The 20,476-nt window shown below is 38.7% G+C and overlaps 1 protein-coding gene across 2 annotated transcripts in view; it reads left to right on the top strand.

Moving 5' to 3' along the window:
* Nucleotides 1–20,476, top strand: part of DSCAM (DS cell adhesion molecule) — a 420,787-nt gene that overhangs the window by 373,664 nt on the left and 26,647 nt on the right. For both annotated transcript variants that reach the window (XM_086608220.1, XM_086608229.1), the window contains 4 exons: nt 2,843–3,019; nt 9,419–9,449; nt 15,028–15,143; nt 17,912–18,061. In XM_086608220.1, coding sequence (XP_086464346.1) covers nt 2,843–3,019; nt 9,419–9,449; nt 15,028–15,143; nt 17,912–18,061 — 474 coding nt within the window. The remainder of the gene's footprint in view (nt 1–2,842; nt 3,020–9,418; nt 9,450–15,027; nt 15,144–17,911; nt 18,062–20,476) is intronic.

The raw sequence follows: 20,476 nt of genomic DNA, 5'->3' as shown, positions 1-20,476 counted from the left end.
TGTTTTTCAGAACATTTGCGCTCAGTACTTAAGGAGATATTTTTAGCAATGTGCAGCTGTAGTGTGTGGTGCTGCAAAGCAGCTTCCTGACTCAGAGATCAGCTACTCAGTAGCCCTGACATTAAATCAGATCAGCTTGGTAGCTGCTCTAAACTACGCTAATTGGTTCTAGCCCACCAGGGGACTTCCTACCGTGAAGTACAGTTAGGACACAGGAAAACACTTTGGAATCCTGAAGTCACAAAGTGCAATGGGAGATTCAGGAAGGGCTGCAACATAGGGTAAAATAAAGTCAGAGACATTCAAATTACAAGTTCTATGAAGCACCGATAAAGCAGGCTAACCAAGAGCGATGGTGAATTGACCTGGAAAAAAACCAACCCTCACAATTTGCCTGGGACTTCGTTCTGAGAAAAGCTTTTTGACTGTTGCACACCTAGCCAACACCTAGAATGACAACAAGTGTTGAAATGATATATTCTCAATGGATAGCAGGTTTAGTTTTCAGTAATTTCCAATACAGATGCTGGATATCTATGAATGGATACTGTGAAGGATATAAAGATGACTCGAGGGCTGGAACACCTCTGCTATGAAGACAGGCTGAGAGAGTTGGAGCTGTTCAGCCTGGAGAAGAGAAGGCTCTGGGATCATCTTATAGCAGCTTTCCAGTACTTAAAGGGGGCCTACAGGAAAGCTGGGGAGGGACTTTTTACAAGGCTGTGTAGTGATAGGACAAGGGGAAATGGCTTTAAACTGAAAGAGGGCAGATTTAGATTAGATATAAGGAAGAAATTTTTCACTCTGAGGGTGGTGAGGCACTGGAACAGGTTGCCCAGAGAAGTTGTGGATGCCCCATCCCTGGCAGTGTTCAAGGCCAGGTTGGATGAGGCTTTGGGCAACCTGGTGTAGTGGAGGGTTTCCCTGCCCATGGCAGGGGGATTGGAACTAGATGATCTTTAAGGTCCCTTCCAACTCTAACCATTCTATGATTCTATGATTCTATATAAATTTGCAGTATGTTTTTTTTTAATTAAGCTTGTACTGCCTGTATATAATGTTATGACGTTTACACTTTACTTGGAAGAGCTATGGAAAATGATAATCACTTACCTAAACACTTAAGATTTAACTAAAATTTAGACCACTTTTCAACTGATTTGTGTCAAAGTATTAAGGAGAGCAAGATGTAATTTTAGATAATATTGAACCCAACATTCCTTAGACAATGGTCTGTGTGACTTTAATTCAGAGCAAAATTTGGACCTTTAGTTTCAGGAGGGTTTAGGAGGAGTTAAAGACAGCTTCAGCATTACCTTCAGGAGCTCAAGGTTCTTTCCATTTCTTCATCTAATCATTTTCTTTGCCTTTAGAGTAGTACAAAGAGCATATCTCAGTTAAGACAAGATGAAAAAAATCCTGCTGTGTGTCTATTCCAAGAAACAGAAAATTAGAAAAAGAAGGAAAACTATGGGGAAGAACTGCAGTGGAACAGTAGAAAAATATTCAAAATGTGATTGTAAGAAAATAAATTTTCTGAAGTGCTTGATATAGGTTTGGATGGTTGTAGCTTTTTTGTTTATCTCCATCCCTTTGGGGAACTACTCTTCTCATCATATGCAACTCAAATAGCTCTTCTGAAAAAACGTGGCTTAGAATTCTATATTTTCATTGTGTTTATAGCACTCACATTGTGGTGCATCGTATCACAATTTTTTTTTTCTGATACTGTATGGTACATAATCAGATATAGCTATCACACAATGCAGCAATTAAAATGTAAAAAAGGATGTGCCTGTTTTTCTATCTCACCCTCCTATCCTTTTAGCAAGTAGGTAGCCACTTTTATGTTTCAGTAGCTGGTTAAAATTTAATAGCTTCCATCGAAAGTCATCACAGTTCACAATACTTGCGTGTTTCTACTAATTTCAAACAAATCTGCATTTTATAGCCTCATTTGTGCTTGCATTCAGCAGCTTAATAGTAATCAGGAAATGAGTGAGAAGCCTTCCATGACTAAACAGCCTTCCAGAGAAAGTGCTGCATTCTTCTCACGTCCTTTAGAAGTAAAGAAAAAAAGAATTGAAAAGTTCAAGTATTATATATCACCAGGAAGCCAGGTATATTCAAAATGCAAATACGTCCCAAAATGAAAAAGTGAGCTGCCTGCTGATGCCAGTAGTTTGTAGATTCATTTCCCTCGTTTCACTCTCAAAATTTGATTGTTTCTATCCAGTGTTACTCTTCTGTTTTACTGATGAGTATACTGTCAGATGCTCTTTAGCAAATTAGCATCAGATCAGCTATCAGAATTTTAGATCGATATCACTGCTACACCCCTTAGACACATGATATAAGAATGTTTCTGTGCAAAGGATTCATCTAATGTATGTAGCACAGAAAGAACTTTGTCAAATACGTTCCTTATAAAGGAAAGCCCAGCAGAGAGTATGAATATGTTCCAACAGTACTATTTTCCCATCGTAAGGAGTAATACAGATAGGTAGTAATTCTGAGATCTCTTACAGCTTTGTAATGATTTAATATGACTTAAAATTAATCATAGTATTTGACTGTGTAATGGGCATGGTTTTCTTTCGTCAATGAATGCACCTCCTAGCAATTTCTGATAATCTGTGTCTCTGCAGTCAGTAGCTTGTTACCAGCGTGACTGGCTATGTGTGCAAAGCCATTACACATGCAAACATAGCATCCACCCTGAACATGACAAGTCCTTCTTAATGTTCTGCATGCAGCCGAAGCATATTACATGCCATATTCCCTGAGAACGCAATCTTTTGTCTTCGTTAATAGGCATCTAATATCATGACACTGTTTCCAGGTACAATCCCTCCACTCATTAAGTCAGTTGTGCAAAGTGAGGAAGGGCTGGCAACCAATGAAGGGCTGAAGATGCTGGTGACCATCTCCTGTATCTTGGTTGGAGTCTTGCTGCTTTTTGTGATGCTGCTCATCGTGCGGAGGAGGAGGAGGGAGCAGAGACTGAAGAGGCTGCGAGGTAAGATGAGAGCTGTGGCACTTATTTCTACCTGCGCATACTCCCAAACGTGAAAGTAGAAGTGGGACTGCACGTCACCAAACTGTTCAATCCCCAGTTGGTGTCATTTTCCTGCAATACATAACAGACATGAGGCAGCAAAGCATATGTGTTTTCTACAGAAATTCCTTCTTTTTCATTTGGTAGTAAGTTTCTAAAAAATTACTCTTGTATCCATTGTTATTATTTTGCATGGGGGAAAGGAAAATAATTCTCATGTGTTGGTGGGGTTTTTTGTTTTCCTTTTTTTTGTTGTTGTTTGTTTCCCTTGTGAATGTTCTTGATAACCTAAAGTTGTAGTTTTTTGTAAGAGTAAAATAAGTTGTTCTGAAGATGGGAGGATTTCAGTTTTCCAGCAGATGCAAACCGTGATTCACAAAATTTAAGATGAAAGTAGCCACATGTTAGTAGGCTAGAAAATACAACCAAATTTGTTACCACATCTTTTTCCCTATGATATGTTATAACAGAACTTGGCCCTGTAGATTTTGCACTGGCACACAACACAAGACCATACGCTGAAGGTATTTAGGAAAAAGCATTTCAAATCACAGACAGAATAAACATTAGAGCAATTTGTCATCTGCAAAAATAAGTCTAATCATTTCTGAGAGCTGCCAAATTGTTTAGTTATTTGTATTTTAACCAAAATATGATCATGATATATATTAAAACCCGGGCCAACCTTGTGTATTCCATCTCACCTTAGCATCTACTCGTTTCTCTTTTGGGTCTCATTTTATCTTTTGTAACAATATTTTGAATGTTTTTGCAAAAAAGAAGTACAGAGATACAGGGCTTTTAGGCATGGGCAAATCTGTAGATCAAAGAGGACATCTAGCCTCATGGTTCATACACAGCTCTGGAAATCGGAGCGTCTGGATGCTTTAGCTTGTATAATAACTCACATTGAAAATCTCTTAAGTCATTTACCTCTGTACAGTTTTTTTCATCAAAAAAGTGGTGGGTTAAGGGTGAAGAAAGTGTTATCTTGTCTTCTCAGAAATACTGTGGAATTCCATCCAGTTAATGAGCAGGACGTTTTGAGCTTCTTGGCTCCAGGAAATGATGGCTGTGCACATCTAGTTTTTCGTGGTTAATTTACATGTATTCATAGATTCTTGAGTTACAGTCCCTTAAAGAAGGCTGATGATCACTGCACAGTATGGCTTTTGCATAACATAAGACATCTCTGAATTATTTCCTCCAAGAATACAGGAATTCAGACAAATATCTGATCTTTGCTTGAACATAGGCAGTGACAAAGAATTCATCAGTACTTTTGATAAAAGCCATCACTATTTAACTACCATTTCTGTAAAAGTTGTGTCTCACTTCTTATCTGAATTTGTCAAGCTACAGCTCAACATCCCAGCCATCTGGTCCTGTTATACTTTTGTCTTCTGTACAGAGACTGAAGTTCTTTTTTTGCATCATATTTTCAGTCTCTGAGGATATTCCTTTTACATGGTCGTAACTAAGTAATTTCTTAATGTTTTCATTGGTAAATGAAACAGATGAATCTTCTTTAACTTTTCTCTGTAGTTTTCCCATCATTTATTAATTTCATGGCTTTTATCTGGTCCCTTTACAATCTTTAGGTAGCTTTTCTCATCTGTGTATTCTAGTATTCCAGCAACAGACATATCGACATCAGATAGAGAGGCAATATCCTTTCTTTTCCTTTATGGTTTTCTGCCTTTATCTGCAAGGATCACCTTTTCAGATACAGCATTATTTTAAGAGTTTGTTTTGAACATCTTATCCATTGAGATCATCTGACAATTCTCTGATTACAGTGCAACAGCATAACATCCTCCATTGCATAGCAATGGCTTGTATTCTTGATATATGACTTTATACTAATACAGATACATTACTAACTTGTGGCCAGCCTACCTGATGATCCAGTACATTATGCCTTAGTGACCCGACATTTTCATTATATTTTAGCTACCTAATTCTTGTGTCATTTTCAGACTTTTATCAGATATTATTTCATTTACTCCAGACCACTGAGAAAAGTACCAACAGTGTGATGTCCCATGGTGCATGATTAAATGCTAAACAATTATTCTCTGCCTGAAGTTGTATTTTGAATATGCTGAAACCCATTTAAAATGACTGCTGTGTTAATTTTTGCATCATGCTATTTTGCTGTTAAAATATTTTGATGTACCAAACCTTTACTCCAGAGAAATATAGATATAATATTTAATGTTATTTAATTGTAGCTCAGTGAGAGTTTTTTCAACGTCATCAATGATCAGTGAAGTTTAATCTCATTTTAAAAAAATTGACTTTGTTTGACATGGCTGATTGACCACAAGTCTATATTGATTGGCCTCAATTATTCCATCTCCTTTCATTTGTTTAATCAAGATTCATTCCATTTTTTTGTCATATTGCTCATTGCCAAGGTCAGATTGATAGGACTTCCGTAATTCGGATTTTTTTTTTTGTGCATTCTTTTTGAAGTCTGATGCCGTGTTAGCCGTTTTCTGCTCTTCTGGAGGTTACTTCATGTTCTAAAAGTCTTACCAAAAATCAGTATTGCTCTTCCAGAGAACTCTGTAGTAAGTTCTCTAAAAAAATCCTGTGTACAAGTTTTTCTGATCTCCTGACTAAAAAAAAATGTTTTCCTCTACTAGTTGTTGTGTTCAACTTTCATCTGAATTAGTTTTGGAATTGAAATCCTGTTGTTATCACTTGGTATGTGTCACCTGGTGGGGTTTCTTTGAGATGTGGGACTCGTTTTTCCTAAATCATGATTCTACCATCGACTTTCCTCTAGTCTACATCAGAAATAGCAGTTTCCACAGTGAGACCTTCTAAAAGAATTTATGCAAGTTCCAAATGTAATTCTTACTTCTGTGACTGAGGGATATGTGTTTTCTTTGAACCTGCTTGAGAAAGAGGAGTGGGAATTGCAGATTTATTTGCAATACATTCTACAATGCAAACAATGGGTTTTTGGTTCCAGTTTCTGGGGGGGCTAATGTAGCATGAGTACAGCAGTGTCTCCACTCTTAATCCTTTTACTCCTTGTTTTACCATGCAGGGACAGGTGAACCTTTGTCTTCCTCCTGGGTCATGCTCAGTATGATTTATTTCTCCAGGAGTACTCTGTTTAGAAAGAAAGCGTAGTTTTCAGGAAAGCCCTAATTTTTGTCCGGTTTAGTGGTTCCACAGGTCAGGTCACAAGAAGGTCAATTGACTGCTGGAATTCATGCAGCCATTCAGTAGGTCAGCATATATTATAACAGAGAAACCTGACGATTTACCACTCTTTCTCCTTACTACTGACCTATCTCCACCTCTACTGTAATAATTTTCCCTTTGTTTTTATATCCAACTCACCTTAGGCCAAGCAGAAAGTATCGGCGCAGCGTGATAGTTCAAAAGGAGCAGCATGCAATTTAAAACTGTACCACGGCCTCTGATTTCCCAGGGGATGAGCCAAATGTGCTCAGAATTTTAAAGACAGCTGCCCCAACAAATGGAAGTGAGGGCTGTCGCTCAGTGGGTGCCTGTCGGTGCCGTCATGCCTCACACCCACGGTGAGGAGAAGCTTGTCTTTTTGGCTAAGGCACAGGGTGATGCTTGACTGGGGCAGGAGATCACCCCCTTCACTCTGTCATTCATGGCCTCCCCGAGCCCTGTTTTCTCCACCTGAAAGCAAGGAGATAGAACACTGACAGGGTTACTGACTCATTTTATGAAGTATTCTCAATTTACTGATCAAAACTGTAATGTGGGAAATACACATTACAATCTGTAGTCTCTACTCATTGGTTTGTGAAACTAGGCTTTCTCTTGTAGCTGATGTTTTGGACACAATGTTATCATATTCAGTTGCTTTTAAGTTTCTTGGTTTTGCTTTGACAGATGTGTAAGAACCTTTATCTTCTTGGGACATTTGTTTTGGTCCAGTCCTACACTAACCTGTGTGCCCAGTACAGCCATCATTAACTGCAGTAACGCTGCTGACTATTGTAGCAATCTGCTTGAATAATTAGTAGTTTTAAACTGTGCTGCTGGAGTTACTTTTTTCTGCAGTGCCTCCTCGTTCAGCTTTTGACACGTAACATGATCTTGCATGACATCTCATGTTATTTTTGATTGAAGATGCACAATCTCTTTTGCACCTTCTTGACCAAGAATGCATATATGTTAACATGCATTTGAATGTGTGCCACGTACATTTAATGCTGAGAGGGCAACTTTTTTTCCAGATGCAGCATGGAACGCAGCGGTATGCTGCGCAGCACTTGAAAACATGTGAGGGAGGTTCTTTGTCATTGAATCCTGGTAAACAAATCTAAAAAGCAAACTGAATGACACTGGGTCAATCAACATTCAACTTTATCCCTTCAGTTTTTCTTGAGTTGTGAATTACTTGCACAAGCATCCATAGTCTTCACTTAAAGAGGCAACAATTAGTTCACAAAAGCTGCTGGCTGAATGAAAACAATATTTGCATGTTAAATCATTCTTATTTGGTGTGCCAGAGGGAGAATGTGTGCATAGTCTCTCATGATCCTAGTGCTAGAAGCATCACAAAGTTTGCTGAAAAAAGACATGACTTGGAACCGGAGCTTAACTTTTTTTGTATTCTTCAAAAGAACTGAGTCCTGTCCTGGATCCTTAGAAATTAGTCACAAAACTAACTCTGACATCATTTAGGAGCAACAGCAGTGGTAGTTTGGTTTATGACTGATGGTAAAGACATTGTCAGCTACTATCTAGTACCACATACAAGAGTGTTAACAGGAAAAGGCAGTCCCAAGCAAAGTGAAAAATAGAAACTCTGAGTGCCTAAATGGAGCACTGATTGGATTAGATGGAATATCTCAAATGAAGAGTCCTTCCCTCCACCAGGAATCTGCCATACTTTGTGCTGAAAAGAGATAGAGGAAGGTTAAAAAAATAAAGGAGTGGAGCAAACCGACCTAGGGGAAACAGAATTTCAGCTTCTCCAGTAGCAGGTGAGGACTAAATCCCAAGACAGGCACTCTGCCACAGTGTCAGAGAAACAGAATGTGGAAACTGGATGGAAGGGGTCCTTTGTCCATCCCTTTTAAAAATGAATACAAATGTAGCCAGAGTGATGCATTAAGATGGTGGTTTGTTTCTGCCTGCATGCTCTGAATTTTAAATGCAGGATATTTAATAGGATCACAAGAAAGGAAATTGTTGTAGGTATAGGAGAGCCAAGAGGTAATTAAGGAATAAAAAAGGTTTCAGATGTGAGGTGGAGAAAGCAAAGACAAATTCAGTAAATTTCTTGGCAGGTGTTGGTTAATTTACAAGCAGGAGATAAGAAATTCAAAGTTTCACATAATAGGAGAGTTCACTGAAGACTTGAAATTGTTTTCTTCTTGGATTTGCTTCACTTGTTTGCACAAAAGGCTGCTTTGTTGCTGTGTGATACACTTAAGGACTCTGGAGTCAGCATTTTTAAGTAAGTTTGTTTAGCAGCAGATTGAAGGAGAACAAAGCATAGCTGTCTATTTTTGCCGAATAATAATACAGAAATTATTCTATTATGTTGATAAAGTTTTACAGAAAGCTACCTGAAGAATACTGGCTGAACCAATCTTCAGCTGTCCTTTGGTCTGATACGTACCAGAAAAAATTATATCCCCAAAGGATTTTATTCTAATAATAACAGCAATGACAACAACAAGAGGAATATTTCTCCTTCAGCAGCACCTCATTTTGCAGGGCTGATCCATGTGGGAATAAGCTACCTCCTGTTTCGTGCATAGACAGTCCTCAGAAGACCTAGTAGTAGTTTTGAATTATTGCTAGTGGAAACGCGTTCATATTTGAGAGCAACCAAACAAGTTGACTCCTTGGAGACCTCCCTTGCTCAGACCTCCGTGCAGCCAGGTCTGGTTTGCAAATGGCAAGTTGGCAATTGCTCATCCAGCTTGGGTTTGGCTCCTGGGCAGAGATGGATGTCAATATTTCTGTCTTCTTGCCTCTTCTTCCTTCCTCACTTGTTCATTTGCTAACTGTAGCATGAAGGAACAGAGATCCCTGTTAATTTGTTAAACTCTTTCTACTTCTAATAAGTTTATGTATTTTTTTCTAGTTAAGCCAATGGTACCTTGTACTTCTCTAAGCATTTTTGGTGCTATTGAGGAACTACACAGGGCCATCCGGGACAGAAGGATGTAATGCAGTGAAATGCAGTTTCAGCAAAAGTAGGGACTTATAGAGATGATTTTATGCTTGCCACTCATCTGAGAAACAGTAGTCTTATACATGGCTGATTCAAATCACTTACTTCCTAATAATCCATCTGTCAAATAGATTTTCATTTGTGATAACATTTCTTCTATTTTCTTCTAGATGCAAAAAGTTTGGCTGAAATGCTTATGAGGTAAGAATAGATTTAATGTTTTTAATGGAAAAATGTCTGTCAACTATGGCATCATATTTAAAAATTATTATACCGACAAATGGAGAAGTAAACCTTCTATTCTTAAATCATTTTCAAAACACTCCATTTGATTGTTTAAGAGCTAGGACACATTGTTGGTTAGAAATGGGAAAAAAAAAGACGATTTGTGAATAGTATCTGTGAGGGAATACAATGGTAAAAAACTGAGAACTCTTGTATTAGTAGATTAAATTATAGAAGATATGTAGGTCCATTTGGACATTTTTCCTATTCAGAAAAAAGTTTTCATAATATGTACCAAAGTAATTGTTCTTCAGAGATCATCTGATTGAAGGCATTAAGTGCCTGGATGTGAATATCTCTATATTTACAGTTATAGTTATGTGATTTACTTTTGCTAGCTGCTTATACCCAAAGGCATAGACGAGAAGGTAAATCTATTTATTATTTTCAGTTCTGTTCCATCAGTTCAGCATCCAGAAATCCAATTCAGTTGTTGAATTGCAACAGAATGACTGTTCTAGCACCACAGTTCTTTCAAAGATGGAAATTTCATATCATTGATGCTTATTGTTTTGTCTGGGGAAAATATTCAACTTCAAAACTGCTGCATATATTTGAAAATGGGATCACCAAGGGATTATTTTTAGGTTCAAAAGAGTTTTGGTTTGCTAGAAAATCTTCTTATTTTTAAGCAACAAATTTGGGAATGTCATAGATATTTTAACAAATGAACTGTACTCTAAACTTCCTCACTCTTGATAAACTCCACCTGCTATTGTAAGAATATACTTACCAAAGACATAGTGACAGATGGTTTTAGTGTAAACTCAGCTCTACGCCGTCAGTCTGCAAATACATCTGAATAGTCCCACTGATGTTAACAAGACCAGTCATGTAGGTCAGGTCATACCCTTCCTATTTGCCAGTTAGAAACCCCTGCTAGCAGCAGATTGCAGATTTAAGCAACTTTAGGAAGCTATGCTGTGATATTTTTTGATGTCACAGAAAACAGCACAGATTAGCATATGCAGCAAGTCTGTTCTCTAAAGAAACTGAGCACAGACTGGCTGAGACTCCTGGATGAAGATATTCAGTCCCAGTGACAACCACGCATAACACCTCCGCAAAACTGGTAAACCTCTGCCTTACCTATGGTTAGCTTCACTAGTCTTGTCACTGCCTCTGCAAGGTCGTTCCAGAGTCTCTCTACTCTGATGCTTAAAAAACTCTATCAAACTACCAACGTAAGTGCCTGGTTTGATCCCATTTTTTCCTCTACTGATGTCAACCTTCAAATTAAAGAGCTTCTTTCGCCCTCCCCATCTGATGCACTCAGAGAGCAGTTGGGTCCCTTCCCAGCCTTTAGTTTAGAGCTGTATTTCTAGGTAACTCATCTGCCACCATTTCTTTTTGCTTTTCCTTTCACCAGCATTGAAATATGATCAGGTCAGTTTCTCTCATCTCATTTATTAACAAATAATCTTGTTTTTATTAAATACTTATATTTTATATTTCTCTTCTAAAGATGTGAACAAAGGTAAATGACTATTAAAACAAGACTTTAGAGGAAATAGGGGATATAGATCTCGAAAATGCTTTATAACTTGGAGCTCTCTAAAGTGATGCTGGTTTAGGCAGCCTACTTTCTACAGGCTAAATACTCTGTCATTTGTGGTAAATCCGTGAAATACCTCTAACCGAAACCTGAGCTACCTGCCGTCATTAGATGGTCCTGAAGATTCGGCGTGTTAATAATCAAAGTCACATATAAAGCTCCTGATACTTTCTATCTTTTAGATTTCACCAAAATCTGCTATGATACAAATATCAAGAAAGAGGCTATGCTGTGGATTGTGCCTTGCTGTTTAAGTTTTGAACTGAAAGCAGAAAAGATGTTTCCCTGCTTGGTAGGAAGGTGTGAGGGATGGAGAGAACTTTGTGTATCTTTCCCTTTGAGGAGATTTTTATGAGCGTGTGTAGAGCGGATTAAGAATGGAGCTTTAGTGTTTGCTTTGAAAGTCACTGGCTTTGGCTGTGTAAGTCAAATGTCTGGGGAGTGGGATAAGCCCCAGTAGTTAGCAGTTTAATGGGAGCTGCACAACTTGTTGCTGATGCCTTAAACTCACAAATAAAAATCCCTGCTGCTGCACAATCACAGCTTTTTTATGTTTCTTCTGGGTGAAAGCATCTGTCCAGCCAACTTTTTTGCAACAGTTCATTGTGAGTCAGTATAGCAACTGACTGAGCTTTCTAATTTTGAACACAAGGTGAGGAATCTTTTCTCCCCACATATTCTTCTGTCAGGCTGATTACTTACAAGATTTACAACAACCAGCTTAGGCATCAGGAGACCATGAGGTGGCCTGACTCTCTGCCAAGGACCCAGAATGACTCTGGGTTTACAGAGCACCATATTTAATCCCTTTACATAACTAGCTTGATAGGTTTAACTGTGTCCTGTGCATACAGAAATTTTCAGTCACTTAAGTAAGTATTTTTTTATTAAAGATCCAGAAAGATTATTTAAAAGAGGGTATTATTTTAACTATGCACACTCTTTCAAAATACCTTATACGTTGTACTTCCTCTGGAAAAAGGCCCATTTATCCACAAACTGTACGTAAAAGCTGTACTTAATCAGACTTAAAAGCCCACGTACTCAAGTATCTCTCTTTCATAGTGGCCAAAGCAGACACCCTGGTAGAATAAAAGACTATAGCAAATGCATACTGTTTCCCAGACAGGCTCCCAGTCTCTAACAATCAGGAGCTCAGAGATTCATTGAACCACAGGGAATGAATTGTAGTATATACGGATCCTTACAAGGTCTGACAGGTAAAGAATAGCCATAGCACATATTTAAGTTTGGGAATTTTATACCTGTAGGTTAAGCATAATATAGGTAGATACGCTTCCTCCCTTTAAAGAATTAATCATTGGACTCCTCATCCACCAGACTATTACAATACTTTGATGCCTGAATTTTCCTAGGTTGCAAAATACTTGTGCACCCAAGTTTAAAATTGCAGTCCTAAAAATCTTTGCCTCACTGCCAAGTCCTAGAGGCATTTAATTGCTGTTGGCACTGTAAGTTTTTATAACCTGAAAGTTGAGATATTGTGGTCTGCAGAAAATAATTCAAAATTCCTTCAGCCGGGAAGAGATGGCATGCTAATCAACATCAACCCTCTTGCTACTGCCAATTGCCTGTTCTGTGTTTGGACACTCCATGTCACCGTGCTGCTGCATACAGGAGAATTATTTAGACCAGTAAAGAGGAGAGAGATCACACGAAACAAGGCATAACTCTTGAGCATAGTAGGGAATTTTCCCGAATATAGAGAGGTCTGGGTTCCGGTTCTGGCTTGAAGGACCGTCCATGTATGTTGCATAAAGCTATCCCTGGAGCTAAGAATGGGATTCAGAATTTTCTCTTGGCAGATGAGGAATATAACTGAAAACCTGGGGAACTGTCCTTCTCCTTCCTGTGCTTCAAACAATAACATTCTGTACAGTTGAGTGCTTTGAGATAGTAGGAAGATGTCTGATTTGATCCCTTTGTCTCCTGCATTCCTGATGAATAGAGGAGGGGTGCAATGATGCATTTATTAGACTGGATTATGTATTGCACAGATCCTATATGTGTATGATTGCATGTATCCAATAACTACTGGATTAATGATTATTAATTGAAATTGGATCTCAGACATTCATTTTCCTACTCAATCACAGGTTTGGTCTACGATCTTGGACAAGCCCAAAATAGTCCAACTTTTCAAGGGCATGTATCCAAGCATATTTGGCATGCATATAATATATTGGTCTTTGATTCTCTTAACATTGCAGAAACTTGAGTGGAAACCAGTAGGAGAATGGCATCTAATCCATGCAGAGACTTTACTGAGACTTCGAGAATGTCAGTGTGGAATTAGTCTGCATTTTAGGATCCTAAATGTCTTTGAAAATTTATCTGCTTAATAAGACGCCGTGACTGATATTCTCCAGTGATTATATATGGAGAAAAGTCTGGCAGCCCTTGAGTAGCTCTCCTGGTATTTTGCTTCCATAATGCACTAGTTGTAGGCTGTTTGAATGCATTTCAGCTATCCATCTGTACATGATGGCAACAGTACCACCTAACCATCCAGGTAAAGACAAAGACATTAAAGTTTGAGATGCACAGGTAGTGTTAATGCTGGAGACCACAAGAGCAGGGAAAGCCAGAAGGTGAGAATCAGCCAGAGAGATGTGCCTTGCAGATCTCACTCTTCCATTCGAAGCAGAATTACTGACCATGTCACAGGAAAATTCCTTCTGAAAAGGACTCTAGAAGAACCTCCAAGCCTGCAATAGTTAGGTCTTGCTCACATGGAGACAGAATAGGAAGTTAAGGCAAGTTGTCTAGAGATGTGAGTACATGCATTAGTCTCCTGTGTAGAAGCCCACACTCAGGGCAGAAATGAGCTTATCATCAAGCAGCTTAATAGTCCTCTGTTGATTCCATCAACAATAATAATTCTTTGCCAAAGGAGAATTAAACAGAGTGATCTACAGCTATTTTGCACTAGAAAATGCGCCTCCACTTGTATTTTAAATCTCTCTGAAGTGTGAGCACGTGGATCACACTACTGGCTGATTTGTCTTAACTTTCCTCAGCCTCTCTGCAAAAAGAAGTATTTGCAAATATTTCCTCTCTTCCAAAGAGTAATTAAATCTAAAAGGTCAAAAAGTTCCTGGATTTTCAGTGCAGTCTGAAGGTTTCTTGGTGCAAGCTCTGTACTAGAAATGATCGCAGCACTCAATTTTACTATCTATTTTCATTTGCTTTTAGTAGACAGCTCATTTAAGAAGTCATTTTCTGGTACACAAACTTCAAAATGAAATTGTTTCAATTTACATGATGATAGAATAATTGGTTTATGCTCTTTTTTAGAATATTGCATCAATCAATTAGAAATAATCCATGAACATAAACAAGATTTGCAATTTTGGTCTCGGAACATCAATGGGACTAAACCCTTTATTTATTTTATGCAATTTATTAATGGAATCCCTAGTTATTAATTTACTTTTTCATTTATCAATTCTAGTGATATTTGGAATTTATCTAATAAAAATAATGAAAAGGGAAAAAAAAATAATAATTAGAAATTAGTCAAGACATCCTTTTCCTACCAACCTGTTTGATCAACTGCATGTCTCTTTACTAATATTCATGAAGAATGAGATTAAAGGTCCATCTTGGAAAGTGTTTTTACTAATTTCAGTATACGACAACACTTGAATAAAACTATATGACATTTTCAGGAGATTCCTACTGATAAAGAATAGACCAAATCACTCAACACTGTGCATTCCTCTAAGTGCTTATCAGGTGCAAAAAATTAATACCATATACTTGTTCTGAAAAGGGGAAAATAAGATATATGAGTGTTTTGCTGATTATGGCTATATCATTTTTTCAGCTGGACAGATTTAAAATGAGGAATTTTGCAAATATCTTTTCATTTAGGCTGAATGTTAATGTATTCACTTCTCTTTTTTTTTTTTTTAGCAAGAACACCAGGACATCAGATACACTTAATAAGCAGCAGCAAACACTGAGGATGCACATAGACATTCCCAGAGCACAGCTTCTGATCGAGGAGAGGGACACGATGGAGACCATTGGTAAACTTCTGTTGGGCTTGTTTTCACTACTTAATGTAACAGGCACTTTAGGTGGACTTGCTTTACTCCACAACTTCTCTCCACTGCACACATCAAGAAAAAAGAGCTACAAAGTAATTTGCCGCATTTGAAAACTGAATTGATTTTTTTTTCTCCCCTTTGAATCATTTCCCACTTTAAGTAATCTCAGTACCGTATTTAAAATAATGCAGGACATTAGGAAAATGAAGCTTGTGGAAAGAGCCACTTGAAGAAAATGTAAATGAAGATTGACAGTTTTATGATTTTCATTTTGATTTCTCTTTTGGCTTTGACTAGACAGTTGGATCACTGGCACTACTTATAGGGAAAATGAAATTCTGAAACTACAATATCAGTATTTAAAGATCTGCAACAGACAACTTCTAAAACTTACATGTTGCATATTGTTTCCACCTGTTCATAGGAAATGATATTTTAACATTTTGATCAATTTTCAGCTTTTGTGTGTATATGCAAAATTCAAATCTAAACTGTTTCACAAAACAGAAAACAGATTTCTCATGTGGCTGGCACATAGCTGAACTGTCATGAAAAACAGAATTGTTTGACATAGGGGTTTTTTTCCAAATAATTTAAACACGAGGTGTCTGAAATCTCAACAGAATAAAAATACAGCCTGATCTTGTGACCGTAGGGGTACGCACTGTGGCAAGACCCTCCAAAATGACTGATCTTGTTAGACTTCTACCTTTTTTGGATCAAAATCTGTGTAGAAGAAGCCTGTGATGTCTGAGAATGTAACTGCATCTCAGGGACGGAATGACTGGAGGGGAAAGCTCTGCAAGCTGGGAGCAGCGTCTCTGCATCTCCTGTCCGTGCCCACACTGGGGAGGGACAAACTGTTTTAGCCCCCGCACCCTGTCACACTTGCTGTCAGTCTGGCATGGGGAGGTGGCCTCAGGGGACATTTCACATTTTGTGCTGCAGATTTGAAAAGGAGACCTGTGCTTCACCTGAAATACAGACTTTTTTAATCCTGATTTGAGTTTCTGAAAGTTTGCCTCTGTGATGCAGTCTTTTGTGCCAAGCTTCATCCCAAAGACAGCTTTTACTTTTGAGTTACAGTTGCTGAGCAATAGTGAGTTTCAGTGGAAATACCATTAGTGCCTTAACTGTAGCAACGCGATCAGTGCCTTGGTAATAGTCAGCTCTCCGCAAAGCGCTCAGAATAAGCAGGCACTTTGGCAGTCTTTGACATAGTTTACTGCCAAGAGGCTTTATTCCCAACCTGAATAAGAGCTCATCTTTTGCCAGAGACAGGGTAATTTGATTTCATAATGCTCATTCTATTTATGGCCTTCTTTGGGTAAAAAATGCTAGTTATGTTATTGTGCAGAACTGTTTGTCTTTAATGGTGTCTTGTCAAGCTAAAAAAAAACTCAAAAAACAAGAATGCTTAGAAGAAGCAGATCGACTTCTGCTGGCTGGTAAACGTACGAGAGCCTCACTGCTGCCAGTCCATTTAGAAATACTTTACAAAGCTATATAGCATAGCATAGTAGGAACTTCTTCTGGCTTTTATTACTATTATGGATGGATATAAAGGCTTTAAAGAATGCAAAACAAAAAAGTCTGATAGCATGCAAATAGTTGTTCTGCAAGCACAAAGTCAGTGGAAGATTTATTGCTGTTAAACCTTCCATGATCAAGTGGACCAGATTCTTCTTTGGAGTGAAAGAAATACAATACAGAAATCTTAACTAAAAAAAAAAAAAAAGTGTGTGATGTATAGCACTGAATTTCTGCAGAGATCAAGGTCTGTGTAGAAATTTGATAAATATATCATACCTCATAGAGAAGCAATAGGCAGCAGAACCATACAGCAGTAAAGGTCAGTGCTTGCCTTTTTCTTCCAGTTCTTCCCAAGGTCAGGCTTTACCTCTCACCCTTCTTCGCAGCTGCAGGAAAGCCTGTAGTTGTCTAGACTGACTGTGTTGAGAGAAACTTATATGATTCACTTAAAGCTCTCCAAAGCTTCTTTTTCAAACCTACAGTAGGGAGGTTTGGTGCAGAGAGAGCTGGTAGGTCTTAGCTCTTAACTTCCAGAACAGCGAAACACTGGACTTAAGGATGTTTAGCTGCCCTGCAAGGATATTTCCATTGTCTTTACTATGGTACTCACGTGCTTAAAAATAAGCAGCTCTTTAAGAACAGTCTTGAGTCATGGACATCCCTTCTGCAATATTTTGTCTCTGAAGAAGAGGTTGACTGGTAGAGGCTTAGTTAGCAACATTACCTAATGACCTCCTTTTGGGAAGACATGAGTGATTCCACTGAGGACATTACTAATAATATTAATAAAAAGAAATAAATTGAATATGTTGTTGAAAAGCTCAGCTGAACTCTGAAAATGAAGGGGGAAAGGGCAGTGTTCAAAAGATGGGAAAGAAGAAATTAGTGCCAAATACAATTACACACAAATTAGCTTTTTGGAAGGATGCTTAATAGTTTGTCTCAATTGCACACCTCTAAGGTGAAATCAGAAAAACAGACATGAAAATTACACTTATTCTTTAGTTTTGCATGAAATTTGAGTTTAAATCCAGAGGCTCCCAAGCTGTGGTACACACTTCAAAGCCATCTTCTCTCCTGCAGAGAAGAAGTAGATGCCACTGTCAGTGGTGGCGTCCAGCTGAAAGTAAGTCTGGCGAATTGCTGAAAAGCTCTTATGAAGGCAAACCCAAAATTCATTAATCATTATCTGATGGGGATTTTTTTACTTACAGATGACAGATCAACAGTTCTTCTCACTGATGCTGACTTTGGAGAGACATCTAAGCAGAAATCACTGACTGTCACCCACACAGTACATTACCAGTCTGTGTCACAAGCTACGGGACCACTGGTGGATGTTTCTGATGCCCGGCCAGGAACAAGTAAGCGTATAAGAGAATATGTTATCTGGAAAGGAGAAAGGTATAAGAAAATTAATGCTGTGCTCCAGCATTTGCATCCTCATGGGATTTCTTCTGCAATGTGAAAGTTGAGAGAAATCTATTTAGAGAACATTTCTTACACAATTGCTTTTAGTGATTCAATATGGTAAAAATTGCATATGCATCTGAAATGTAGGTGTAATTTGAAATAATTCATACCTTGCTTTCATTAAACCAAATGCATGCTAGATTTTAATTTCTAGAATTTATTGGATAAATTAGCTTAATGGCTTTTAGTGTCTAATTTTTTTTTCCTTGGTGATCAGTCTTTATCGTATTTCAAAATACATCTTTTCTCCTTACCTCTCCATCAGGCAAGAAATACATTTCTCTCTATTGCTTTTCTGAAAAAGTTGTATTTCCAGTTTTAGTTATTATGGTAAATTACTTTTCCCAGATATATTCATGTTGAGTTATTCTTATAGTGATTAAAATACTATCATAAATTAATATATTGCTGCAATCGATTCTTCTTAATTTATCTCATGAATATGTTCTATATCTATGTAAATGGAAATCACTAGGTTGAAGGAATACTTATGAGTTAGGAATATTACCAAAGTGTAGTTTGCTAGCAGTGTGCAGTTTCAAAAATCTCTTGTATTATTTCTATCCCATGATCATTTCAGAGTTTGTTTACTTTGTGTTTGGTGAACACAAATGCTGAAAGCTCAATTGTGCATCACCTAAAATGCAGATTATTTGAAAAATCTTCATTTCACCTTAATTTCCACCCCAGTCTTTATAAATGATAGCTGTTCTAGTTCTGACCTTGCTGCTTTTCTAACTCTGACAATGTTAAGCTGTGGATGGTTATTTCTTGAGGACTAGCTTAGTACCACCATTTTTCATCTATGGAGAGTCATGACATTTGAATTAGAAGAGTCAAGATATGACATTTATTTTCTTTCTGGTACCACTCTTATCTTGTTTCTTTAGTTCACATACATGCGGGCTAGAGAGCAAAATACATAATATTTTTGTCACATTAGCAGATCAAGTTCGTCTGAGTAAACAGTGGACTCTCCATTGTTTTCCAACTCTGGCTTTTCAAACAAGGAAAGAGGCACCACCCCAAAATTGCCTGCCTGTACCACACCACAGCATTTTATAGTATCAACATCTTCCATTCCTAATCCCTTTTTTTGTGCAATTATGTGGTCCAGTCCACTGAAGTCAGAGAGAGTCTTCTCTCAAATTAACCCGGGGTTTAACTCATCTATAACAGTATGATCTATGTCCAGCCAGGCTTTGGAAATAGAAATCCACCATCACTTTTATTATGCAGTAAAGATCTGATTGCAGCAGTGCACAAGGCTTGGTCAGAGACTGTTAGGTTGTGTTCTCTGGATTTAAGACACTAATATCGTTTTGATAGAGGCTAGGCTATGAGATTTTGTTGAGACCCACAGCTTTCTGTCTGAAGAAGGGAGCGGCGCCCAGCTGGGTGGCTCAGAGGTTGTGGATCCTCCCGCCTGAGCACACTCATGCTCGCTGATCGGCAAATATTCCCTTACAGCACTTTTTAAGTGGTTCTCTAGTTCTTTCGCATTTATTTATAAAAGAGGTATGCTCTGTGAACCTTTGCCTTGCTGACCTCAGCTCTCTACAGTTGTTCCAGCATATGACAGCAGAACTGGCTTAATAACCGGGGCACCAGATGTGCGCTGTTTTCTGTCACACCGGCAGCTCTGGAGCTCGCTGCGTCTGTGCTACAGAGTCCCTTATGCAGGCACAGCGCAGCTGGTGCAGAGCTGCTGCTCAGCACATGCTCAGCAGGACGAGCACTGACTTCCTGCCTGCTGGCAGCAGGCTCTCCCTTCAAATTACTGAAGAAAGCCTACTGAGTCATGGGATCAGAGAAGAGTTGAGGCTGGAAGGGACCTCCGGGCACTGGCTAGTCCAACCCCTCTGCCTAAAGCAAGGTCAGCTAGAGCCGGTTGCCCAGGGCCAGACCCAGAGAACTTTTGAATATCTCCAAGGATGGAGACTCCATTACTTCTCTGGGCAACCTGTGCTGGTGCTCAGCCGCCCTCACAGTAAAGTGTTTCCTGATGTTCGGAGGGAAGCTCCCATGTTTCTCCTTGTGGCCATTGCCTCTGGTCCTGTCACTGGGCACCACTGAAAAGAGCCTGGCCCTGTCCTCTTTGCACCTTCCCTTCTGGTATTTATATACATTGATGAGATACCCCCAATCCTTCCCTTCTACACACCAAGCAGCCCCAGCACCGTGCCGAGAGTTTTCCCACCAGCACTCTTCTCTCCTTCATGTCTTCCCTCGAGGCAGGCACGAGGCTCACTTATGGCTACAGGAGAGCCGTATGCCAACTTTCCACAGCTGATATAAGCGGTGGT

This window comes from Tauraco erythrolophus, chromosome 1 (assembly GCF_009769465.1).
Source record: "Tauraco erythrolophus isolate bTauEry1 chromosome 1, bTauEry1.pri, whole genome shotgun sequence".
Lineage (NCBI taxonomy): Eukaryota > Metazoa > Chordata > Aves > Musophagiformes > Musophagidae > Tauraco > Tauraco erythrolophus.
This window is presented reverse-complemented; position numbering and strand designations above follow the sequence as displayed.